The 27,174-nt window shown below is 39.7% G+C and overlaps 1 protein-coding gene across 1 annotated transcript; it reads left to right on the forward strand.

Annotated features, from left to right (window-relative positions):
* Positions 1–447: 447 nt before the first annotated feature.
* On the forward strand, positions 448–27,174 carry commd5 (COMM domain containing 5). Its single transcript, XM_062524638.1, has 7 exons — positions 448–720; positions 5,081–5,241; positions 5,340–5,368; positions 5,454–5,504; positions 22,117–22,212; positions 22,855–22,930; positions 26,861–27,174. Exons 1-7 carry the CDS (start codon positions 582–584, stop codon positions 26,960–26,962), a joined length of 654 nt encoding a protein of 217 aa, XP_062380622.1. The 5' UTR covers positions 448–581; the 3' UTR covers positions 26,963–27,174.

Below are 27,174 nucleotides of genomic sequence, written 5' to 3' on the forward strand. Positions count from 1 at the left end.
TGTACCTGTTTCCTCCTGAGGTCGCAGTTTCTGCTTTTCCCTTTTTTGTGCGTACGCATGGGTCAGAGCTTGCGTGGAGGTGCGCACATTTTCCCGTCAAGTTCACGTTTTATAAATACCAAAGCTTGCGTAGAACGAGGCGTACGCATTCTTTTGTGCGTACGCATCGTTTATAAATGAGGCCCCTGGTCATTCGGATTGACCGCTATATCTTCCCAATGAAAAGTAGCCTAGCTAGCAAACAACGGCTATTCAGATATACCGTTGAAAACGGGTCCCACAGACCCGAACACTTTAAAATTGTTGACGAGAAAACTGTTAGAGACCGTTTGGAGACATTAGAGACATTTTCGAGTAAAAATCGGGGATCGTAAACCGGTGCAAAACATGTTGAGGTTGAACGTGCCCCAAATAGGCGGCGCTTCTGTGCCAGTGATCACATGACAGTCAATTCAACTAGCCCAAGGCTGAAGCGCGGAAGTAGGCTAGTATTGCTATGTTAACTCGATAAACAATCATATTGCTGGCTATTGTTAATTTCAAGTGACTGTTTGTATACCCATGGTTAAAGGTGGGAAGTGATGGCATCAGGATATGGGAAAGCGGGTGCGATGGGCGATAATGTCACGTTTCTAGGCAGTGGAGTACTCCCAGAGGTTGAGATCATGTCAAAATATCTGAAAGAACTGGATAAGGAACGGTTTCGCTACATACTGAAAGGTTGGTTTCTTTTAATGTAGTCTCTGTAACATATATCAACTCCAGAGTTGGCCAGATTCAGTTCAACTCCTTTACGCTACTGTTAAATAACGTTTGAAGTAACTTATTGCAATGATCGTAAAGGAAAGTGTATACCGAGAAAATAGCCTATTTAATTAGAACTTTAAAGGCAGTTGTGAACGAAAACGCGCTGGGCTTGACAGTTTTGCTACGATTTCTGGTGTTCACACTAGTGGAAATTCCAGTTGAAAATCCAGTAGGTAGCCTAGTCTACTGGTCTGAAATGGTCTGTAATGGTTCCAACTGGTCCCAACTGGTCCCAAATGTTTTTTTGATTTTATACTGGTTTGCCCAGTTAGTGACAGAGGTGTCAAAAGTATCACATTCATTACTCAAGTAGAAGTAAAGATACTGGGATTTAAAACGACTTTTGTAGAAGTGGAAGTATCAACTCAAACTTTGTACTTAAGTAAAAGTATAAAAGTACTGGTTTTAAAACTACTTAAAGTATAAAAGTAAAAGTAATGTAAGGGGGGAAAATGTCATTAAGAACAGAAGTTTAGGCTGCGCCACAGGGGCAAATAGTGCACTACCCCACTTCCCCCAAAACATTTTCTAAAAGCCATAATGACTATAATGATATATTAAAATGTTAATGTTTAAAATGTGGGATGCACTAGCTACCTGTTTCAGCCGCATATAGCCTATGCCCAATTGATCGCATTCTAGTAAAAATGCAGATACATTAAAGAACCATATACTTTTTACTGCATAAACATGTGTTTCATGGAGCGGAAGATAGGCCTACAGTATGTGCTTATAAGTATTAATTCAAAGAAATCAAATTCAACATAATTATTTATTTGACAGTTTACTTTATTTTTGAACAGATAGTATAGGCTAGTCAAAAAAGCATGTGATACTTCCACGAAGGCAGGCAGATTCTACAGTCCGTTTTGGGGGTCAGCCCTGTCAATCAAAGACAGAAAGAGTGCATTAATCACTGGACATCTGGTCACTTACAGTAGCATATGCTCTATCAACTAGAATATATATTTACACAATTAACTTACAAATATCGCATAAAGCAGTAATATTAGCTCAGATAACATTTGGCTAAAGTTGAATTTCAAATCCCAGTGCCCACCAAACAAACGTTAAATCATACTAGCAAGCAAACCGGCTATCTAGCCATAGCAGACATTAGTAGCCTACGTTAATAGGTTACTACAATATTGTGTCAATAATCAACTGATAATGAAAAACTCTCAGCTTACCTCAATATGCGTTGTCAAATTAGACGGCGAGTTTTTGAAAGCCATTAGCTTGTGGTAATAAAGTGCGCAGAACTTGCAGCAGTGCATCCGAAAGTTGTTTTTGAATCCAACCATTTCGAAAGGTTCTTCCAGGGATGAGGTATGTAGGCCTACACTAGTTGGCTGCTCTTCCTGTAGGTGGTGTGATGGGTCGCGTACAAACCAGGATGTCGGAATGGTATATGTTTACATTTCAAGCCCAACCACAATCAAAGTCACTCTATTCAGATTGCGCGATTTATTTGGATAGGTTTTTTGTTTTTTCAACGATGACGACTAGCCAAAATGAAATAGTAACGAGGCTATTTTTAAAATGTAAGGAGTAGAAAGTACAGATACTTGTGTGAAAATGTAAGGAGTAGAAGTAAAAAGTCGTCTGAAAAATAATTACTCAAGTAAAGTATAGATACCCAAAATTTCTACTTAAGTAAGGTAACGAAGTATTTGTACTTCGTTACTTGACACCTCTGGTTAGTGACACCAGTTAAAACCAGTTAAAAACCCATTAGAACCAATAGAGCTATTGGGCAGGGGTGGCTCACCAACAACCAGTTGAAACCAATAGGATGTAACTGGTATCCTCCAGTTTAAATGGATATTGGTCTCAACTGATGAAACAACTGGTCTCAACTGGTCTGGCAACCCTATAGGCCTGCATTATATACTGTAGATTGAACATGAAAAATGTTGATGTCGTCTGGTCTTCACTGTAATGTTCCTGAACCCCGCACACACATTCAAGTAGAAGTATGTCTCTTGGACAAATATTTGATTTTAGCAAGAGGTAGACAGTTTTGACCAATTTAGCAAAATGATTAAGGAATTTTGAGGGGAGAATTGAATTGAATTGAATTGAATTGAATTTGTACAGACAGATAATAGCCTAAATAATGAAAAATGAAATAAAATAATAACATCACATTAACAAACCTTAGATTGACAAGACTCCATACATATACTGTACAGAAGCTCACACACACACACACACACACACACACACACATACTGTATACATATTCACCTACACAGAATATAAAAAAAACCCTTCTCTTACATACTGTATATACCCCCTACTGCTCAGATCATGTATGATTGACTAAGGTATTTTTTCATGTTTTTTTGAACGCATGTTTTTTATTTCACTGATTCTTGAGAATTTGCCTAAAACAGGTTTTAATTTTGAAAAAAAAAGTTAGTTAAATTACTAAATCTGAAGGTATGTCATTATAGACCAAGGTCTTAGCTGTTCAGCAATGTACCGGTGCAACCTCCCCTTTTTGTATTTTTTTCATAAAATAGGCATTTTTCCAGTACTTATACAACGTTTTTTTTAGGCCTAAACAGAAAAAGTATGCTTTTTTAATCCAACAACCATATTTTTGAATTAAAACAGACTATTACTTTAATAACTATACCACTGAAGAAACATATAGTAAGCATATTTATTTAAAACAAATACAAAATGAATCTGACGGTGGTACACTAATCTGACGGTGTTGACAGTGGTTTCATTACAACATAAAATTCCAAAATGAATACCACTCAAGTCTTGCTTGACAACTTTATTTAACTATTTGGTCCAAAAAGCCTCCGTTGAGGACCATTTGGAGGCTTTTTTCACCACCGTTTAGCAGAAAACCTGACGGAGGGTGACATCTGACGGTGGTGACAAAAATCTACTCTTTCACATGATATGCATGAATTGTTCACATTATCCACCCTATTTGCATCCTATTGCTGGCCACCTCAAATCTCTTCTTAAAAAGTATACATTTATTTTATAATCTAATCTAATATGTTGTATACAAAAGAGACGGTGTTGACATGTTATGGTTGTGACAGTAGCAGTGTCCAAAAATATGAACAACTTTAAGAGAAAATAGCAAACTAATGGGAGCTTGAGTGATCTTAAAGCATGCAGTACGGCTGAAGGTTTGAAAATGAGGTCCTCAAGAATGTAGTTGATCTTGTAGTTGCCTGATTTTATTGCCTTTTATAAATATCTGACGGTGGTGATGAAAATGTGGGACACATTTTGAGCAGCCACGAAATAATAGTAAATATTGCTCAAAACGTACTGTTTGGAGTTTCTAATACATAATACAATGTAAGCATCTCTGGAACTCCTTCAAGACTGTTGGAAGACCATTTCAGGTGACTCTTGAAGCTCATCAAGAGAATGCCAAGAGTGTGCGAAGCAGTATTAAAAGCAAAAGGTGGCTACTTTGAAGAACCTAAAATATAAGACATATTTTCAGTTCTTTCACACTTTTTTGTTAAGTATAATTCCACATGTGTTAATTCATAATTTTAATGCCTTCGGTATGAATCTACAATTTTCATAGTCATATAGTATGAAAATGAAGAAAACTCTTTGAATGAGAAGGTGTGTCCAAACTTTTGGCCTGTACTGCATATATATATATATATATATATATATATATATATATAAATGTACACGCTAAAGCTGTAGGGGAAGCTCTGCAGAGAAATATGCAAGCATAAAACGAGCGAAAACGAAAACCGGAGATGAAATCGCCAATCCTGCATAGTTTCTCTGATTGGGCTATAATAAGACCATGTCAGCTATGTAATCGCTGATATCCGGTCTGGGACATTTTCACAGTGGGTGGTGTAAACCAGGACATTTTAGCATTCCGACAGGCTTTTGTCTCAAAGTCGGGACTGTCCCGGTTAAACCAGAACATCTGGTCACCGTACCTTAACATCCAGTTGATGTTGAAAGTATCTTGAAAGTAAGGCTATAAACTAATAATATTATGTTAGCATTTGTGTTTTGCAGTTACTTACAATCATGCTGAATACCATTTGTGCTTGTGTGTGCAAAGACAGTGTTTGTTTACAAACTATGTTGCCCGTTTTCTTAATCTAAATCCCAATCTGTAGCCGTGACGGGCAACCACCCTGTTACAGAAGCAGGATTTTCCCACCATTTCCTCATATGCTGCACATAAAATGTATGCACATAATCAACATATTAATCTTGTCTGTCCCCCCCCCCCCCCCCCCCCAATGTTTCACAGCTGTGGTTAACACAATTGAAGGAAAGGACTGCTCCGAAGCATTGAAGGCTACAGTTGAGAGTGGCATTGTTACAGAAGAGAAATTAAGTCACATCATCGCAGGAATGTTTGGTCTGCTGAAAGAAGCTTTACGTCTCCCTAAGTCGTCATTAAAGCAGGAGGTAATCAAGATAAATCAATCATACACTTAGCGATAGTGGTCTGATGGACAATCACCCTCATCTATATTGTCTTATACAATATGTCTATTTTTTAAAAGGTGTTCCAAGAGGACCTGCGGGCGCTTAAGTATACATTTTTCCAATTTGTGAAGATATCTAGGTCTCAAATTGATTTGATCAATGTTTCAATTATTATCTTCTTCTTATTGCAGGATATCAGAGGAGTGTATAGCAGACTTTTCTAGTGTTGTGTTTGGAAACCGGTAAGGACGTTTCAGGCTTCAGAGATCTCTATTTTCCCTGATATATTGAAGTTAAAGTTGGTACACTGCAGGGCTGGCAAGTTTGAAAAAATTGTTGACTGTCACACTCAAAAGCGTGACATTTGGCAGCTCCGATTAGAGTCGATTTTTCAAGTGTGAACTTCTCAAGAAAGAGGCAAATAAATGTTACACAGCTCTGCAACAAGTATATAGGACAATGATAGACTTAGCAGCCTTAACGTTATCTTGGAAAATCAAGGAGAAACAGCGAATCAACTGTGAACAAAAACTAGCAAGGAGAACGTTTTAAAATCTAATTGTCGGAGTCGGCGCTGCCGCTGTTGTGTTTGAAAGACAAGTTAGAGGTGCCAAGACCCGCCTTACGTTGCTTCTGATTGGTTTATATTGCGTGATGCCTTCAGGGGTTGGTGAGATTTAGGCACAAAGGACTGATGGATTGGTTATTGCTGTCAGTCAATCAGAGCTCGAACTACGCCAAGGCAATGACCAAAGTTTATCATGAAAAAATAAATATATATAGTGCACTGAATGGGGAAATAATTTGCGTGAGAAATGTCAAGTATGGCGTGTGGTGTGAGAATGGGTCAAATTGCGTGACTGTCACGCTCAAAGCGTGAGACTTGGCAGCCCTGACACTGTTATGACAAAATCAAGGGAAATAAGAACAAGAAATTGAAGAGATGATGATGATAATAAAAATAATAATAATAATAATAATAATAATAAAGAAAATATCAGTCACATTTACATTTATCAATTTTTTCGTACACTTTTGTCTAATGTGACTTAGAGCAAGAGAATGACATTCAAGCTTTAGTGCAGAGGAGACCGTCAGTAGAAATAAGTACTGCATCTGTCTATACAACTACTAGAGGATAAGTGTGGCAACATTATAAGTACTAGCCAAGTGTGATGGGAGGAGAAGAGAGGGAAGTGCGTTGAGTTGAGTTTCTTTGAAGACGGAGAGGGACACCATCCACCATTGGGGGACCACAGATGAAAATAGTCTGGATTGCCAGGGGTGGACGGGTGGCAGTGCCAGCCAATGTTCCTTGGAGGAGCGCAGCTAACGCAATTCAATGGTGACATCCAATAGTCTTACCTACTCCACAGCACACCAGAGACAAATACATTAAATTGTCAGACTATCGATATACATATCTGTGTTGATAGAATAATGTTAGAAATGAAGCTAACCTTGCATCTCAATGATGTATCTCATTTTGAGGGACTAGTTTCTCAGCAGCAGTGGAATTTTACTTTGTAAATTAGAAAAATACAATTCCAAGGAATTACCAGTGCATGAAAATGCAAAAATGTATAGATCAGGCATCACCAAATGGCGGACCACTGACGGTTCTGTCCGGACCCATTAAAATTGTCGGCCTAATATTATCAAAGAGCATCATCAGGAGCCAAGCCAATCAACTCGATTGATTACTTTTCAGCAACAGAGAATTAGGCCTAGCGGGTGAGAGCGAGATGAGAGAAAATGGTATGCTCTAAAATGAGAAAAAAAAAATAGATGGTGAAAACCGAAATTTTAAAGATGAATGGACGGACCAATACGTTCGTTATGCTGTGAATGCGGTGAAACAGTGCGTTGATTAAAAAAATGGCAACGTTAGCGTCACTAAACATGACCAAACATATGAGACCAAACACAGGTCGTTTGAGGAAAGGTAGCCTACGCGCAGAAGTCCGCAGTGAGGGCAAGTAAAACTTGAAAAGCACCTGGAGAGCGCAGACCCCCGCCAAGCGCTCAGACGGTGATCCGGATCACTCCCAAAATGTAATGTCAGGCTAGAGGATGTAGGCTTCCTGGCACAGCTTGATGCAGCTGTTCAGAACGCTGTTTTTCTGAAAGATACACTTTTATTTGAATCAAAAGATTCTGAATGTTTTACATTACTTGAAATATAGGCCCCTAAGTTCAGGCTGCTCAAAGCTGTGTTCAAAGTTTTGTTTTATTCAAAATAAATTCAGTGTCTGTTAACTTTCTTGAAATGTAGGCCTAGTAAAGACAAACAGTATTGTTTTGCATTCAAGTAGGCCTACCATTCAAGTTAAGACTTTTTGGTATGTTAAAAACATATTGAAAAGACTTGAAATTTAACAATTAGAAATGTACATGCGTTACTGATTTTATTAACATCAGGGTACACTATTTTAATATAAGATTCGGACCTTTGCTGGGAGGAAATTTTAGTAACTGGACCTCTTGGAAATTTTAGTAACTGGACCTCTTTGAATTTTAATTGAATACCCCTGGTATAGATAGATAATGTAGATATGGTTACTAAGGTGTAGCTAGGGTAAACATGGTGGTTGCATAGTTTCTCATAGTTCTAGCTTAGTTAATAGTTCTAGCTTAACTAATGATTTCTAGCAGTTATGTTAAAAATGCTAACTATGTTAGCAATGTTAACTATGTTAGCAATGTTAACAATGCTAACCAGGTTGATTAGCTAACTTAGCTAAGGATTCTTAGCAGTAATGTTAAAAATGCTAACAATACTAACAATGCTAACCAGGTTTATTAAAGCAACACTAAAGAGTTTTTCGTACCTTAAAATAATGTTTCCAAAATCGTTTCAGCTGATCAACTCGTAAAGGGCCCAATACATCATGTCTGCTTTCATGCGCTATGAAACCCATTACTTTCAATGGTTTGAACGCGCAAAAACTAGTCTGCCGCTGCGCTCAGTATAGCGGCATTTTTGCCGCTTTGCCGCTCTTGCGCTACCGTGGTCGAAGTTGAAATATGTTGAACTTTGACCGCGCCACGCTGTAAGTCAATGGTCTTTTGCGCGGAACCCAGCGGTAACCACAACAACAATCGTTAGAACGTTACCTCAACCAAGAGCATTCTAGCGGTGAGCGCAGCGCATGCCACCTGTAATGTGATGGGCCCTTAACAGGGTGAACGGCACTTCTACTTATACACCGATGCTCATTGAGCTCAATGCAAATCAAACAGGCTAATAGGCTAACTGGAAAAAAGTACCATGCCAATCTCTAGCTATGGTGAAGGGTATGTGATGATGTGGGGCTATTTTAATTTCAAAGGCCAAGGGAACTTTATCAGGATGCATAATATCCTTGATCCATGAAATAGCTAGCCTTTAAAAATAAAAACATATAAAAAAATCCTCCTGCTCCTATGGGAATTTAACATAGGGGTCAATTACTTATGCACCCTGTATTTAAGGAAGAACATTTATCTATTTACGATACATTCTTCAATCACAAAGAAAATTAGTGTCCTTAGCGGTTTGATTTTTACTCATTTTTTGAATTAAGGCATTACAATCAATTCTCAAAAGATGATTTTATATTCCTCTTTTTAGTCAACTTTAGCATGGGTGTGAATACTTACTATACCCACTGTACCTTTAAGTCAATGGTTTGGTGAGTATGATAAATGTACACTTTGTTCGTGTGTGGGCAGCCTGCACCATATCCTATTGGGGTGCAAGGTAAGTCTCACCCAGGGGCGCTATACATGGCATCACAACCAAGTACTGAAATGCTTAGCAGCAGCCATTGAGGACCAGTGTTCCTGATAGAACTAACTGTTCCTTGGGAAGACAGAGTAGAAGAGGGCAATGAGTTAAAGAGAGCAAAATACACTGAAATAGCAGAGGAGGCAGCCCAGCGGGGTTGCAGTGTGAGACTAAGGCCTATTGAAATTGGTGCACGAGGGTTTGTGGCAGGGCTCAACATTAGCTTTTAAAAGTGGTTGCCAACTGGGCAACCAGGCATGAGGTTTTGGTGGCCAAATACAAAAAAATGGTTGCCCCATTATAAAAGGCCTGTTATTCTCTGTGCACTAAAACAAGGCATATCTTTAATGTCTTGGATACATACTACAGTATGTTTAATGTGGTGTGTAGGGCTAATTGAGTGCACATTGGTTGTGTATACAGTAGTTGTAATTGAGTGCCTGCCACTTTAAGAAATACGTGGGGAGAGTAATTAGCTAACACAGTCTAGTTGCGCATAACGCATACGGATGCAACCAGAGGTGCAATTCATTGTTTTCTATATCATTAGATTAAATACATTTTCGAAAATATAACAAGTCGAAGACAATCTTTTTGGGATCATAGAAGAGATAAGTGTCTTCTAATGTTCATTAATGATTTTAGTGACCACTACACGAATGACATGACCTGAGCTAGCGGCATGGCAGGAGCTCTCTCCAGATGTAAAAGTTTGCCAAGGTTGCGTAGCTTTCTAAATGAACCCAAAATTGCCTAAATCCCATAGCCTATAGGTTAGCAACACAAATTTGAGAGATGCAAGAGAGCATATCAACTTGATATTAGCCTATTATTGTGTGTTACAATAGCATCACTTAAACTAGCAGCCATGTTTCGCTGTTTATCATTATGGCACTGCTGCACATAGCCTACGTGTGTGTGAGGGGAAAAAAGACGCACAGCCACAGGCTAGCTTCTAGAGGAGGGGGTGCCTTGCGCACACGCATGTTAGGCTACTTCAGAAGAACATGGTCATTCTTAAAAGTACCGTGAAGTACAGTAGGCTAACATTAGCCATTGTGACATTTTTAGTTTGTAGTATCGGTGAACCGTGCAACTTTATGCCTACTTGAAAAAAGTTTAATTTGTTTACTATTAGCTGCGTTGATTTGCCGGGCCATCCCGAGTCAGAACATTCAAGTTTATGTTGCCCACCACATGTGGGAAATGCTGAAATGTATGTGTAGCCTATGTACTGATAATACTCTATACCAAACAATGAAAATAATAATCAAACCACAGGAAAAATGGGGCAATGTTGTGGTTGCCACAGGGGCAACCAGGAGTGAGGAATTGGTTGCCACTTGTCATAATTTGGTTGCCCGGGGCTACTGGGCTACCGTTAATGTCGAGCCCTGGTTTGTGGCCAGATCTGCTATTGGTTTGCTGTCTGAGTTTCGTGGACGAAGTCTAAGGCAAGTGGTTAGTAGCATGTCTTTGGCAGCAGAACGAGCAAGTGAATGGTTGTGGGTAAGGAGAAGCTCCAATTCCTGGGGTAAGGTAAGTTAGCTGGCTTATTTGTTCTGTGTTTGTGACACGGTGCCTAGGTTTATGGTGTGTTGGTTAGGGTTTTTAAGGTTATGGCTAAGTCCGCACTCAAAGGGATAAGCCAACCTAACCAACCTAGACCATGCCTAGGTTAGTTAAGAGTATTTTGTGGTGGGGGTGGTAGCATGTAGCCAAGCTAAGATAAGCTAGCTGGTTTGTTGCAATATGGTAGTGTGGAGGTAGCATGTGGTGGTAGCATGTAGCGCAAGCTAAACTAGCTGGTTTGTTGCAATGTGGTAGATGGTGGCAGCATGGAGGGGGGTGTCTCCAGGACACTGGTTTCACTGTTAAGCCTTCATGAGGTGTCGTGGGCCTAACTTAATGAAACATCAGTGAATGAGGGTGCCAGAGAATGGGTGCTTCTCAAAGTCAAGGATTGCTCCTTCCAAGCCACTTTTTCAAGGACGTTACGTCATCAAATCTCGTCAAGCACTGTTCCAAAGTCAAGGATGCTTTCAAATTCTAGCAAGTACTGAGTCCTTCGTTCTGAGAATTTCGGAGAATTTTGGAGGATGCATCGATGGATCCTCGGAGTGAAGAAATGACCCACAATCCTTTGCGTATGAACAATTAGAAATTTTCTGACGGTGCGGTTTTAAAAAAAGAGGGAGAGGGAGATGGAAAGTAGATGCAAAGAAGCAGTGCGTGTTAATGTAGGCTAAATATGATTTATCAAGTGTTTTGTTAATGCCATCGTATATTTGCTCAGGCATTTATATCAAGTTATTGTGCATATTCATCATAAATGCATATGTCAATGTGCATGAACAAGTTGTGATAGACTTGTTATTAATTTATCTCAGAACTTCGCCCAATACAAACTTTGTAGAAGTTTAACATTACCGTTGCTGTTGCCAATTACCGGTATAACTTTCCATTGACACTAACATAATTATAAACTACGGATTGTGATATGTGAAGACCAAGTCAAATGTGGAAATACTGTAGGCTACTCCAAAAAAGTTTATTTAGAGGAAAGTGCAGCTGCAGTTGTCGGAACTCCTGTAAGCAGCACAATTTCCACGGTTCTAATTAAGCGCGCAGCCGGAACCGTGCACAATTGACGTGCACTTCCACACTCGCTAGGCTGTTCCATTGCATGTGATCTTGACGGCTGGAGAGGGTACTGGGAAGGTGTGTAGCCTTGTCTCTCTAGCACTCGACTTGAAAGAAAGCATTCTATCAAGGACGAGCTCTTGACTTTGAGAAATACCCCATGTCTAATAAGGTGAGAACGACCACTCGCTGAATACTTCCGCATGGTACTGCAACTAGAGGGCGGTTGCGAGCAAGTGGTGAATGAATGGAGGTGAATGGAGTTTCTCCTAAAATCCACTTTTCTCTGGATATAATTTTTTGTGTAGAAATCGGAATATTCCATGTGATAGGGGGGCCAAGGAAAATACACACGGCTGAGTATTAGATTTTTTAAGTCCCTTAATTGCTGTCAAGTTGTGCCTAGTATTCTGTGCAAATTCCCTCAACTTGAAAATGGGATGGCATCTATGGAGACTTTAAGGTGCTGGATTCCACTCAATGACATCACAATACAACGGTGCTTAAGTTTCTTCCTTATTTTTTCTCTTTATTTTCTTTGAATTCAGAGTCAACTGTAGCAGCCATTCAATCATTTATGTCATTTTCACCAGGTGAAAAACCTTTAAAAGACAAACAAAAATAGAGACCAAAAAATACACAAGATAAGAATACACATCCAACAATAGACATTTAAATAACCAAACCAATTCTAAAGTGCAAATAGCTAATTCAATAGAAAAACACGATAGAAAAATATAACTATATATAGCTCATTAAAATGACAAGGAAACATACAACATATCACCATCAATATAAAAAAGACTAGCAGCAACACTCAAGCCCACCACCATTAGACTTCCAGATTAAACTAATGAAACGCAAACTGTAGTTTAAATTGCACAGGCCCATTAGCACCTCGTCACACAAACAATTACTCGATTTAGCAAACATTATTGAAATCGCTAAGCATAGAATCACAATATGCATTAACTTAAACAATGGGCAGATGAAACCACGGATGCCAGTCCCATAAATAACTAAAGAAATGCGTTCGGTACAACACATTTTCCGAAGGTGGTATTAATCTCTTACCGGCCGTCTCTCCAAAGTTTAGATGTCCATAGGGTGACCAGATTTCTCTGAACCAAAACCGGGACACTTTTGTGCGTGATCAAATGTAACGTCAACATGCGACAGATTATACTTTTTTTCGTAGCCGTCCTTAAGCCCAAACGGTAGTGGGGGTTTGGGTGTCACCCCCGAGAACATTTCTTAAATATTGCTGTGTAAATGCACAAATTCTGTGCACTTTCAGTCAGAGATTAGGGCATGCACTGTCTGACTCCTAAACATTATAGCCTGTAGCCTATGCATGAAAAGATTTTTTGAAAACGAAACTCAGCCATATTATTTTCTCAACCTTAGTTTACATGATAACTCTAAACAGCTACTCTTGTCAGATGGCCATTATACATCACTGAAAAGCGGAGATTCCAGGCGTTCAGTAAAGGTATGGTTTGCCCCCTTTTTGATAACGACCAACCCCTCTGGCTCACGGACTACAAATGGTACGGGTTGAGAATGCTCCTTTCTTTCCTGCACATCGGGAATCCCGAAGGTTCGGGACTTTGTAATTAAAACTGCAACCGCAGGGGGGCAACATAAGACCGCCCTAATAACATGCAGGTTCGTCTCATGCCAGAAAAACACTCTGGTCAATGGAGAGGGAGAGAAATGCTTATTAGGCCTACCTTCTTTCAACGAAACGGCAGTGTCTGCTCAACTTATCACGGATATGATTCATAGGCTAAGTCAGGAAAACGAACGCAATGTTTAGGACAATTAGGTAAACGGGGATGCCTTTGCTAGCCAAAAAGTAGGCTAGTTATTTTGTAGGCCTACATTTCCATGACGTCAACTTTCGAAAGCATGCAGTTTAAGAAGGCTTGTGCGTGTTACCTACATAAAAAGTGCATGTTACATTTAACCCCGCGCCCTGCTGCGCTGTGAAATCGGCTACATTGCCGGGACATTCTAAAACTCTTAACATGAAAAGCTTAACATGAAAATTAAGATAACGTCCATAATGATTGGAATTTGGATTCGATATTTTGAGAGTTTTATGTGCTTATGAGAAGTAATAGACTATAAGAGAGAAATGTGGTTATCATTGGTCGTTGTTTTCCAAACGTATTCCACGTTAAGCCTTTTTGTATGAAAAGAAGGGGAATGCCGGTGCAACGCAGATGTCTTCTTTTGTATTTAAAAGGTGCAAAACATTGGCCCCGGCAGTGGCGCAACTGGCTGGGGCACCTGCACCGTACGCCGGCGACCCGGGTTCGATTCCCGCCCCGTGGTCCTTTCCGGATCCCACCCCGACTCTCTCTCCCACTCACTTCCTGTCATTCTCTGTCCTGTCCATTAAAGGCATAAAAAGCCCAAAAAATAATCTTAAAAAAAAAAAAAAAAAAAAAAAGGTGCAAAACATTGACTATATCTCGACATTACAAATGTCTTCATCAGAGTCGTAGCCTATACATAAGTTGTTCATCATAGTTGTATACTTCTGTCCTGGCCTGGTTGCACCAGATTGGCGCACAACAGAAGCGCAGAGAACTTTCCTTTGTAGGCATATGCTTATGTCAGATAACGTCCATGGAGTTTGGGTCCGAGTTTTTGATAGTTTGATGTGCTTATCAGAAGTAATGAGAGAGAAATTTGGTGATCGTTGTTTAGTTGCATTAAACCACGTTAAGCTTTTTCCTTTCAATGGGGCAGAAACGCTTCATGACATATAGCCTAACGTCCATAATAATTTGAGTTTGGGTTCGATATATTTAGCCAATAGTTTAAAGTGATTATGATGAGCAATATGAGAGAGAATTTGGTGGACATCGTTGTTTAGATTAAACCAAAGCCTTTTTCTCGCCATAGACGCCAATGAAGAAGACAACGTAAATGTGAGATATCTTCTATAATCGTTGGATTACGGTTTCGTTTTTTTGACAGGTTTAAGTGTCCATGACAATATATGGTCATGAGAAATTTGGTGATGATTGACCGTTTTCTGCCCTTAAGCAGCGTTAAGCGTTTTAGAATGTCCGGCATAGGGCATGACTTGACGTTTCAGCTCAATCTAGCTCACGTTCAGAATGATACATTCGAAATGTTGCGTGGGAATGAGCCCTGTTGTGTGGTCGTGTCTTAAACAAGGGCCTTTTTACCCGTGTTGCCTTTTTAGCGTGTGACTTAAAGCCTAGATGAAGATGTTGAAGTTGGTGCGTTATAATAAAAAAAGTTTGGGAATCGCTGCCTTAGGCTTTCACTATCCTTTCACCCTGAGCAGTGGCATAGACATTGTGTTGAAACATTTACTTTTGTACCACTTCATCCCAGTTATTTTTGTAGGCCTACCAACTTTCAGTCTCCATTGGATTCGGACAAAGACGCTTATAGACTGTATAGGCCTATAGACGGCCGATGTCGGCGCAGCACTTTTAGTCCGTGAGCCAGAGGGGTTGGTAGTCGTTACCGTAAAGGTGGCAAAGGCTACCAGCCTTCATGAAGAGCAAAGGCTACCAGCTTCATGAAGAGCAATTGTCTTATGCGATCATTCCCCCTCCCCCACACTCGTCTAACCAGTTCTTCACCTGTGCGCATTGAGGACGACTGCCTCCGTGTCACTGAGCCTGCACTAATTATGTAAATGTGAAAATGTGTGTGAATGCTGATGTGTGTGAATGCTGAAAAATAAAGGCTAGCTCTTTTCAGCAAAACGCAAACACAAAAAAGATTCGCAAAACTAAAACATCTTTAATTTTTTTAATATATACATTTTAAGAGCAAATTTATCCTTTCTTTGGTGGATCATTGAATGGATGATAAAACGGGGAGCGAACCTGGGTCGCTGGCATGCAAGGCAGCCCCCGAATCACTTGCGCCACAGTTGAGATACTGAAGCTTCGGAACGCCTATATCTAGTTACCCTAGTAGGCTAATCCTCATGAAAATGTAGGCTATATGCCTACTTTCGTGGGGGGCAGAGACATTTTTCAAAGTTAATACCTAGGCCCTCTACGAAATAGTAGCCTACAAAGCTTAAATCTTCTCCGTGGCTATTCGAAATTGCGCTGTGAGCAGCGGAGGACCGTGAAACTAAATATTGGTAGTTTATCCGGTTTATCCTTACCGGTGCATGGCTTTGAATATGCCTATATTACAGTAACAGTTGGCAACAAATATAAGGGATTCAGCCAGTCGAGTTTATTTGATATTCGCGGCATGCACTTGAAACGCCCATCAAAAGTTCTGACATGTTAAACTGACATTAGTCATTAATTCACCACATGATAAAATGCTGTCGTAGCCTATAGTTTGACGCACAGTAGCCTACGGTAGTCTATGCCTATCTGCCTAATGTTACAAAATACGCAATCTTCTCAGTGCATGTAGCCTACGGTTATAAGTAAAGTGACAAGCGTAGGCATGTATTAAAGAGATTTCTGTTATATACATTTTATTTTCAGTTGTCAAAAGTGGTGGGGACAAAATCTGTGATAAAAAGTGGTGGGTACATGTATCCAGCGTCGCCGGTTAAAATGAACGCATGCCTGCGTTTTAAAATAGGCCTAAACATTATTAAGTATTCCTGGCATATAAATGTAGCCTAATGTCCATCTTGGCCATCTCTTTCGTCTTCGCCCTGACAACAATAGCCTATTCACAGAAATGCGGTCTTGTAACCGTAATGAATTAATGAATTAGGCTAATCTAAGGTTGCCTATGGAGTCTTTCAGGTTGAATTGAAGGCTATTTCCTTCTGATAAGCCTATAGGCGATTTTCTTACACCATTTTCAATCATTTCAACAATGGTTTATTGAAACGTCGTTTGATTAATTTCGCCAGTCATCACCTTCATTTTAATGATTAAATGAGACGGATATGCGGTCTTCGTCATTAAATGCAGTTGAATTGCGAGTTGAAATGCGGGTTGAAACTTTCTGCCACCTGGTGGTTGTTTGGGTTCATTGCCTTAGCCTCGAAAAAAATCGTCTCGACAGCCTACGGGATCTCTTCGGGAGTCCCGCGGGAAAAGGTGCATTCTCAACCCGTACCCACTGTAGGTTATTGAGAATGATGACTTTCTCTTCAGCATTGTCGTAGCGTACTGCTAGCCATTAAAACGAGGCAATGAAACAATGTAACGTTGACTGCAAAGATTGTGCAGACTGCGATTGACTGGCACACGATCACACACACACAAATCATACGTCAGACACTTTATGCTAGTTTCTACATGGGTTTAGGTAGTGATCGGGCTATATTAAAACCACACTTCAACTGTGGTTGGTGAAAACCGGGACATATTAGCGTCCCGACGGGCTTTTGTCGGGACTCGGGACACGCCACTCAAAATCGGGACTGTCCCAGGAAAACCGGGACGTCTGGTCACCCTAGATATCCAATTGCACAGAATTTCGTGTAGGCTACATGCAGGTTCTCCAGTGTTTGTTTCAGCGTTTGTTTCAGCGTCTTACTATAGCGCGTGCTGTTCCTACTACTCACTCCCGGTTGATGCTTAATCAGTGTTGCCAGATTGGGTTGACTGATTTCCGCCCAATCACCCCGCCGTCTTCAGCAAAAAAAACACCCGATGACGTTTTTCTCATAGAGAACCATTGAACTAAAAATGTTATTTGCCCGCCTACAACTTATTTCCCCCCGCCGAACGATATAAAAGAAGCCCAATTGGGCGGCCGGGCACCCGCCCAATCTGGCAACACTGTGCTTAATTAGCCACCTGTGACTTCGGATACGTCGCTCACGTGACGTTGCAGCCTGAACGCAACGTAAACATACTTGACTGAACACTTCAGCAAATTCCTTTCTGCTAACCCGTGAGTGAAAGTCACCACGATTTCTTCTTTTTTCCCTTTCTTTTCATCATGCAGCTTTCTCCCCAATTCAATGCCAATTCAATGCAGTTTGACTTAACAATTGCTCTAAAAAACCTTTCAAACGTGTCAATGACGTCATTCATTAGCAGGGTGCTAGTGTGTTATGGGCAACAACGACCAAGCCTGTGAGAAACCAAAGGGCCATAAGTAATTGTTCATTCAACTTTGGACCCATAACCCATATTGAGCTTGCAGAAACTAAAATCCAATCTTCGATTTTTTAATGACAATCAGGTGAAACAGACCAATTTAGCTGTCTAGCCCCATAGACCCCCATTGTTTGATCACTTGCATAGATGTTTTTAGTTAGATGAAAAACTTAAAAATCTCAAGGTATAGCTGACTGCCTCAAAGTGCCTGAAAAGGCCCCGGACCTCCAAGTGTTAAAGTGTCAGTGACATAATGTACAGTGTTTTACAGTGTTTAAGCAAATTATTTTTTTTTAGATATAATAAAACTATTTCTTATCAGATTAGAATTACAAATTTTAGAATTGGTTTGTATTGAAATTGTTCTCATAATATTCATTATCTTACTCACAATCACACTTTGCACATACGGGTCATTTCTGACCCATGTGTTCAATCATTGTATTGTTTCACTAAGTCACATTCATAGAGTAGTCATAGAGAAATTAACATAAATATTGCTGTTTGTTAAAATCTGAATATGTAATGGTAAATTTGAATATTAAATGACAAATTACACTGATTTCAAAGAGTACTGCAAAGAAATTCTGATTGAAGGCTAATATTACATATAATAGGAAATGAATGCGGGTCATTTGTGACCCATGTGTTCAAATGTAATTTAGGCACACAAAAAGAGTTAGAATTCAAGGAGTATCCATCAATTAATGAAAATAATGATTGATGTTTGGAAGAAACTAAGTAAGTGATGGAAACCTGGAATATTAAATGACAAATTAAATTATTTTCTTAAGAATAGCTAAGAAACCCTAACTCTTCAACAAAATGAGTGCGGGTCGCTTGTGACCCATGTTATGCAGTAGAGTTTAAGAGAAAAAGTTTAAGAGAAAAAAATCAGGCCCCGGCAGTGGCGCAACTGGCTGGGGCGCCAGCACTGTACGCCGGCGACCCGGGTTCGATTCCCGCCCCGTGGTCCTTTCCGGATCCCGCCCCGACTCTCTCTCCCACTCGCTTCCTGTCATCCTCTCTACTGTCCTGTCCATTAAAGGCATAAAGGGCCCAAAAAAATAATCTTAAAAAAAAAAAAGAGAAAAAAATCAAATTTAGTCGTGTAATGAACAAAAGTTAATTGAGGAATGTGTGCTGGGTCATGAAAATAAGTTATAGCTGAGTTTCAGAAAAAATAAACTCATCCGGGTCATTTGTGACCCATGTTATGCATTAAAGGGCAGTAGCAACTAGCTTCTTTGATGATATTTCAGATTTAGCTTGCACAACTGGAGGATTACCATCTAGTTTCTAAGGTGTGTGCAGCTAGCTAATGAGATGAGTTTGTGTAATCTAAGTGGTCTTAGCAGATATCCTTTGGTTGAAAATAAATCTCTTCGTTACCTTTTGCTGGAATGCTTATGTGCCTCGGTCCTAGTAATTTCCCCTTAATTCCTTCTGTTGCAACTCTCACTGGTAACTTTGTTAACTTATCTAGTTCACGACTGTAAACAAATCAGTCATCCAAACGGCAACTCTCGCTGCAGCCTAGCCAAGTTAACTTCTCAAACTGACTATTATTCAAACTTCATGACTACAGTCGTTTTAAAAATGAATGGGCTTATTTAAGATGTGGGATAGGCTATGATAATGCCCGAATGTGGTTTATGTGGTTGATGACTGTAGAAGGACACTGGCTCCGTGAGCTTGGCTTCAATCGCTTCCTAGTTGTCGTGCAAGGTTGGCGCACGCCGCTGATATCAAATGTTTGGTGCGCGACACGTCGGCACAAGGCTCAAATCTGGCGCGCAACAGAGGAAATTACATAATTTTGACGTAACATTGTCGCGCAACAGGTTGGGCGCGTCGAGTATACTTCTAGCATTACAGGTGGCCTGGTCATCTGACATAAGATTCTAATTGCTAAACAGCCCTATTATGATGTTATAATCACAATGTTAAGTCCATGGGAACATTTGTAATAGTTTTTAATTAATAGTTCAAAAAGTATAAAAGTTACAAAGTTGAAAAATACAAAGCCCGGATGGCCTAAGTAAGACCTATGCAGCAAAGTTTGAATGAAGTTTCTACGTTAAACGGTTGAAGCTGCATTTAACTGCGTTAGAAGAAGAATAATAAGAAAATGCCTAGGAAGAACAGTACAGTGCATTTTCATGCACTGTAATTAGTAGTACTGCGTCAAAAAGTAAAACAGGATTGAACTCCTGTCGGAACATCTAGTAGTAGCCGCCTAATAAACATGGTGATTCAGTGTGCATTCAAAAATTGTGAAAATAAACGCAACAGCAGAGGCGGACATCCCAGGGTCCAGGAAGTAAAAGTCCTGTCATATATTCTTTCTACCTGTGCATTTAAAACAGGTGATATTAGGGGTGGGAATTGGCAAAAGAATGACAATTCGATACTATTGCGATATTTGGGCCAAAATTCGATATTATTGCGATTCTAAACATATTGCGATACAACAAGTATTGCGATTTGATTCTGCGATATATTGCTATTCATGTCTCTCATATTATTCAAAGGCATTACAAAAAATAAGGAAAATAACACTGTTCAACTCACTCTGTCATGGCGTGGTGCATATCAAGGTCCTTACTATTGGCTTTTTGTTGAAAACCGAAGTACACCCACACTTTCAATGTGATGGAGGGTCGTCTATAACAGGTTGTGATTGTGAAGCCATTTTTATTTGAAATTGCCGTTGAATGCACAATAAACCGCCACAACAAGCGCCACCTTGTGAGTGTAATATCTTGAAATTCCCCTTGGGGACTCAAATAAAAGTAAAATAGATAATTAAATTCTATTATTAAGTATTGCGATACTTTGAGCTACTAGTATCGATATAATTGCATGCACAAAATATTGCGATACTGAACAGAATCGATTTTTTCCCCCACCACTAGGTGATATCACTAATTATCCTATCTACCAGGCTGCTAATTACGATTAGCTGGTTAACTAAATGGTTGGATGAAATACTTGACTGGGTTTTTACTTTCTGAACCCAGGATCCCACAGAGTTTCCACCAATTTCAGTTTAAAGAACCAGAAAGGAACCAAGTCTGGCTTCTTGCAGCCGGCTTGGAGCCTGCCAGAGTGCAAAGGATCAGGGCTGTAGCCCAGGATTTTTTTTAATGGGGGTCTGGGGGTTTCTCCCCCTGGAAATTTTGAAAATTGGGTTGTTCAAGATGCAGTTACAATGTAGTTTGAGAAGGGAAGGCCATTCGTTGGGGTCCTCCTCATCATATTTTAATATCAAATAAAGCAAATTTTTCCACTAGACCTAAATCTACTGATATGTATGGGGAATTAAGAGAGAGAGAAAAAAGCGTCAAACAGAGACCTCACACTCAAACGTTTTTTTCTGCCCGTGACATGATGAACTAGAAGAGCACTCAGAGAGTGCAGACCTCCGCCTGGATTGTTCTTCCAAGGTTGTCAGTCATACATTTGAACCGAAACTATTCAGATCGCCACCACGTGGCCATACCATGCCACTGATGTCGCATTTGCAACAATTTGGCAGAGTGGAATTAGTTGGGGTGGCAGGTAAATAATAAATATCAATCTGCTTCTGTCATACAGGGAGCAAAGTATAGGCTTTTGCAATGCCATGCAAGGTTAGTTTTATTCTATCAACACAGACATGTGCATTGATAATCTGACGTTATCATTTATTTGTTTCCGGTGTTCTGTGGAGTGGGTTAAGACTGTTTTTAGTGGCAGGCTGGATGTTACCATTGAATTGCGTTAGCTCAGCGCCAGTTTAGCACCGGTGAACGCTGCAACTTAAGGACCAGATGAAATGCGCTGAAAACTGTCTCCACCGATCTATATCACCCCAGCTAAATTGGAAATGAGGTCCTATGTCCAAAATTCTGAACTATTCCTTTTAAAGAAGTAAAAAAATTTTACTAGAGAGGTTGTAAACTTATTTGCAGCTGGTCTTTACAGTGTTTATGAGAACCAGCAGCTTGTTGGCAAGTGGTTCAAATTGTAGTTGTCTGTCCCTGAGTTACTGCTTCACGTGTCAAAGGACTGAAAATAATGGGGGGGGAAAGCAACCGGTACTACTTAGCTCGAGTTACTTCATCCAACAGCTAGAGCTACCAGGCAGCCACAGTGCTACACTCTGGGGGCATGAACATGGAAGCTCAGGAACATGCCCCCAGTGTAGCACTGTAGCTGCCTGGCAGCTGTTGGCTGCAGCAACTCGAGCTTAGCTTACTTACAGTACTTGGTGATTTTGAGAAACAGAGGTCTATGTGAAAAATCTCAGGAATTCTTTAATTCAAACATCTTCTCTGTTTAATGACAACTTATGTAATTTGTTTTTAGACGTATGGTTCTGGAATCTATAGGCACTCATCAGGTTACACAGTTACCCAGCATCAAGGAATTCACATGGAGAGTAGATGTTGCCATTTCTACAAGGTATAGCCTGATGTTTCTAACATACAGTTCCTATAGAAAGTCATCATACTCCTTTGAAGTTACTTTTTTGTCTTACAGCCTGTATTCAAAACCCATTTAAAAAGTATATTTTTCCAGTTTGAATTTGACTGAATTTGAACAATTCTGCAAGGAAGATTCTGCACATATTCCCCAATCTAGGTGTGCAAAGCTAATAGAGACATATCCAAACAGATTTATGGCTGTAATGAAAGCAAAAGGAAGCTCTACAAAGTATGAATTCAGGGGTATGATGACTTTTCCAACCCTTTTATTCTAGTTTTTCATTTTTCATTAATTTTCAGAACAGTTGTCATTTTTTTCTCATTATCTTGATGTTGTAGAGCTAAATTTGTAAATAAAACTGGAAAAATATTGGGTTTTGATTTCAGGCTGCAAGATAAAAAAAGTTACTATTTCAAAAGGGTATGATTACTTTCTATAGGCACTGTAACTACATAGGATGTTGGTGTATTGTCATTTATGTTTGTTATCTTTCAACATGAACATGCATATGTCGTATATTTTCCTTCTCTGATTTCAGTAGCCAGTGGCTTTGATTGAACATTTTTGTTACAAGTGCTTTCAAGTAGTATAATAAACCATCTGTTTCCTTCTATAAAGCTCTATTTCCCGGGCTCTTCAACCTTCAATACTTGGACAGATTAAGCTCTCTGATGAAACCAGACATCGCTTTGAGGTAAACTTTGGTTCCAATTTTTTTTCTGTAGGTATTGCTAGCTGGCTAAGTTGCTTTATCCATTTCCGAAGGAGTACTGTAGGCTTTCATTCTCACCGTCTTTGGCTAGTGGAAAATAGTCACACATAGCCCAAGGATATATGGATGCAGTTCATTATGGGTTTTATGTCGTTAAATAAAATAAATGTTCAAAAGAAGTCAAAGAAAATCTTTCTGGGATCATAGAGGAAATAAGGCTACCTTTACGCGGAAACGATCTGAACCAAAAATGCAAAAGTGGCGTTTCGTTTTCACTTCTAATTCCGCATTTAGACGAGCGTTTTTGCGTGTTAATGGAGATGCAAAAGTGGGTGACACTTCATATTTATCGATGCAGTATACACACCAGATGGCAACACTATCAAGACCAAGTGCCTGCATATAATCTTTCTACTTCTCTTCTACTTGTTCACTCGTAGCGCACAAAATACAGTAAACAAAACAAGAGAGATTGACATGTTGATGTTTTCCGGTTTTGTCGCATGCTTGTCACGTAATTTTTATCTGACGAGAAACACAGTTTTGCGTTTCTCATCCTTTACACGGTGATGCTAGCCTGACGAGCCAGACCCACATCAAGATGTAGGGTCTGGACACTCACCGTAGACAGGGCTCAATCGGAGGGGTGGGATAAACAGTTGTCTTTCAAATTCCCTCCCCGCAATAGGATAACGCTAAACGAATCATCTTCTTGTTTTCAAGTAGCAGGATGCGTAACCTTCCCTCTCCACGCAAAAGGATAACGCTAAACGAATCATCTTCTTGTTTTCAAATAACAGGATGCATTACCATCGCAACTTCTGGTCGCATGTCAGTCACCATTATGTTAAGCCCACCCACCGACTCTATACACCCTGTGATTGGCCCGCTGGTGCTGGGGGTTCTCAGCTCCCTGGCTCAATGGATCGTGCCTAGACTGCCCCGCCAGCCAAATTACATTTGCTGCCGCTAGGGGCGTCTAGATTTCTAGGCTACAGTGATGCGAGAGTGGAGCGTTTTTAAGATTTCCACTCTGGAGGGTGGTTTCACTTTCTTGTGTTTTCAACCCCCCAAAACGCCGTTATCATGTAAACAATATAGGGCATCTGCAAAACATTTCTTTTGGAAATTGATCTTAATGCCTTAAATGAAAAAATAAGGAAATATTCAATCTTTAAAGACATCGATTTTCTTTGTGAATGAATAATGTATTGTATATAAAGCACTGGGGTCATAAGTATTGGAACGCCTATGTTAACATGTGTTAAAATTCACATAGATCCCACAGATTTTTATTTGTTTTAGTTTTTAAATGCCAGTTATTTGATGTATTCAGGACACTATGCACCCTGATAAAGTCCCCTTGGCCTGTGGAATTAAAATAACCCCACATCAACACTATACCCTTCATCATACCAAGAGATTGGCATGGTTTTATTTCAGTAAGGCTATTAGCTGGTTTCATTCTCATTGAGCTCAATGCAATTCAAACCAGCTAATATCCTGGCATGTCCGTATATGCACTGGTGGGTGAGGAGTGAGATTTTATATTCGATTCTGAAATGAACCGGGAGCCAGTGAAGACTTTTCAGAATGGGGGTGACATGTTCATGTTTGCGCACCCTTATCAGGATTCTGGCAGCACTATTCTGGATGTATTGGAGTCTCTGGATGCTCTTGCCAGAGATCCCGATGAGGAGTGCATTAATATCTTACAGAGTTAAAACAGATAATGTACAGATAGTTACTATTGTTAATTGCTACGTTGGTTGCTAAGTCGACATTATGATGGTGGTTGCTATGTTGTTGCTAGGGGTAGATATAGTGGATGCTATGCTAAATGAGTGGTAGATGCTGGTTGCTAGGGTCATCATGTTGGTTGACAATATTTAAGTTGTTGCTAGGGTAATTGAGATGGTGGCTAGGTTGTTGATTAGGTAAATATGGCAGTTGCTATATTAAATAAAATGGTTGCTATGGAGTTTGCTAGGTTGACACTATAGCGGTTGTTGCTAGGGTAAATAAGATGGTTGGAGGGGTGTTGCTAGGCTGTGCCAAATAAAGTGGCTGCTATGCTTGGTTGCTAGGGTAATCATAGTTGGTTGCTATAGTGTTTTGTAGGCTGACATGGTTTAATGGATGTTGATAGACAGATAGTTGAATGGATGTACAGTGCCCTCCACAATTATTGGCACCCCTGGTTAAGATGTGTTCTTTAGCTTCTAATAAATTCATTTTTTTTCAAATAATATAGGACCACAATTTAAAAAGGCATAAAATCCAACCTTTAATACAAGTGCATTTATTTAGAAGGAAAAAAATCCCACATTAAGAAATAATTATTTTACATCAAATCATGTGTGCCACAATTATTGGCACCCCTGATGTTAATGCTTTGTACAACCCCCTTTTGCTAATAAAACAGCACCTAATCTTGTCTTATAATGTTTCACAAGATTAGAGAAAACAGAAAGAGGGATCTTCAACCATTCCTCTATGCACAAAATCTCCAAATCATCCAACGACCTGGGTTCTCTCCTCTGCACTCTCCTCTTCAGCTCACCCCACAGGTTTTCAATGGGGTTGAGGTCTGGGAACTGAGATGGCCATGGTAGGAGCTTGATACGGTGTCTGGTGAACCATTTCTGTGTAGACCATTTCTGTGTAGGTCATATGTTTAGGGTCATTATCTTGCTGAAAGACCCAGTGACGACCCATCTTCAGCTTTCGGGCAGAGGCCACCAGATTCTGATTTAAATGTCCTGGTATTTCAAAGCATTCATGATGCCATGCACCCTAACAAGGTTCCCAGGCCCTTTGGAAGAGAAACAGACCCACAGCATCACCGATCCTCCCCCATACTTCACAGTGGGCATGAGGTGCTGTTCTGCATACTCATCTTTTTGTTACGCCAGACCCACTTAGAGTGTTTGTTGCCAAAAAGCTCTAACTTTGTCTAATCTGACCAAAGCACACGGTCCCAGTTGAAGGCCCAGTACCGCTCCAGACGTTTGTGCTTATGATTTTGAGTGAGAATGATTTTTTTCCGTGCATGCCTCCCAAACAACTTGTTGGCATGTAGATAGCGCCTGATGGTTGTTTTGGAGACTTTGTGACCCCAAGATGCAACCATTTGATGCAATTCTGTAACAGTGAGTTTTGGAGATTTTTTTATTTCTCTTACCATCCTCCTCACTATGCGTGATGGCAAAATAAACTTGCGTCCTCTTCCAGGCTTGTTTACCACTGCTCCAGTTGTTTTAAACTTCTTAACGATTCCTCTGACCATAGATATGGGCAGGTGTGCGAGTGGCTATTTTCTTGTAGCCATAGCCTTACTTGTGAAGGTCGACACACATCTGCCTTACTTGAACAGTGTGTTCCTTTGTCTTTCCCATGTTGAAGAGAAATGGCCTCTGTGTCACGTCATATTTATAGCCCAGGGAAACAGGATGTTAAGAATTACTAAATAAATGTTCTTACATACTCTGATTGACTTTGTAAACTACTGTAGACATGACAGACATTACAGAAATACTTTAATTACATTTATTTCCTAGGAATTGTTAGGGGTGCCAATAATTGTGGAACAGGTGATTTTATGAAGAATAATTATTTCTCAGTCAGGGATTTTTTTTCCCACCTTAAAATTCACTTGAGTTGAAGGTTACATTTTTCTACAATTTTCAGTGTGAGAGTATGCTTCTACAATAAAAATTGTATTTATTTTAAGGCTTTTAACGCATCTTAACCAGGGGTGGCAATAATTGTGGAGGGTGCTGTATATAGATTTTACCGTGACATTTTACAAAAAACAGATATCAAATATTTGGTTATATCAGAAACCAAACTAACATTATCCTATCAAGTGTTATTGTTTTACATCATTTTACCTGTCATTTTCTTTTCCAGATTCCTGTTTCAAAGTTCCAAGAACTACGCTATAATGTTGCGCTCATTCTAAAGGAGATGAATGACCTAGAAAGAAAAAACATTCTCAAGATTCAAGACTGAAACATTACTTCCCCAACAAATCAATCACCTGCTATGCCATTTCATTGTCCTTAAAACCAGCATGGATCAAATATGTGTGTAACCTGCAAAATATTACATGAGAGATGTACTGTATATAACAATATGAAAAATAGTTGACACTTTAGAAATCCACTGTATGATCGTGTGCTGTTTTCATTTTTGCAAATACAATAAAACCTATAACAAACAAA

This window comes from Sardina pilchardus, chromosome 21, assembly GCF_963854185.1.
Source record: "Sardina pilchardus chromosome 21, fSarPil1.1, whole genome shotgun sequence".
Classification (NCBI taxonomy): Eukaryota; Metazoa; Chordata; class Actinopteri; order Clupeiformes; family Clupeidae; genus Sardina; species Sardina pilchardus.

What these genes read in the sequence shown, in the direction of transcription:
- commd5 (XM_062524638.1), top strand. Translation starts at nt 582, where the DNA reads ATGGCATCAGGATATGGGAAAGCGGGTGCGATGGGCGATAATGTCACG. An exon ending in AGTGTTGTGTTTGGAAACCG is followed by an intron (nt 5,505 to 22,116) that starts GTAAGGACGTTT and finishes ATTTGTTTTTAG; the next exon opens with ACGTATGGTTCTGGAATCTA. An exon ending in AAACCAGACATCGCTTTGAG is followed by an intron (nt 22,931 to 26,860) that starts GTAAACTTTGGT and finishes TTTCTTTTCCAG; the next exon opens with ATTCCTGTTTCAAAGTTCCA.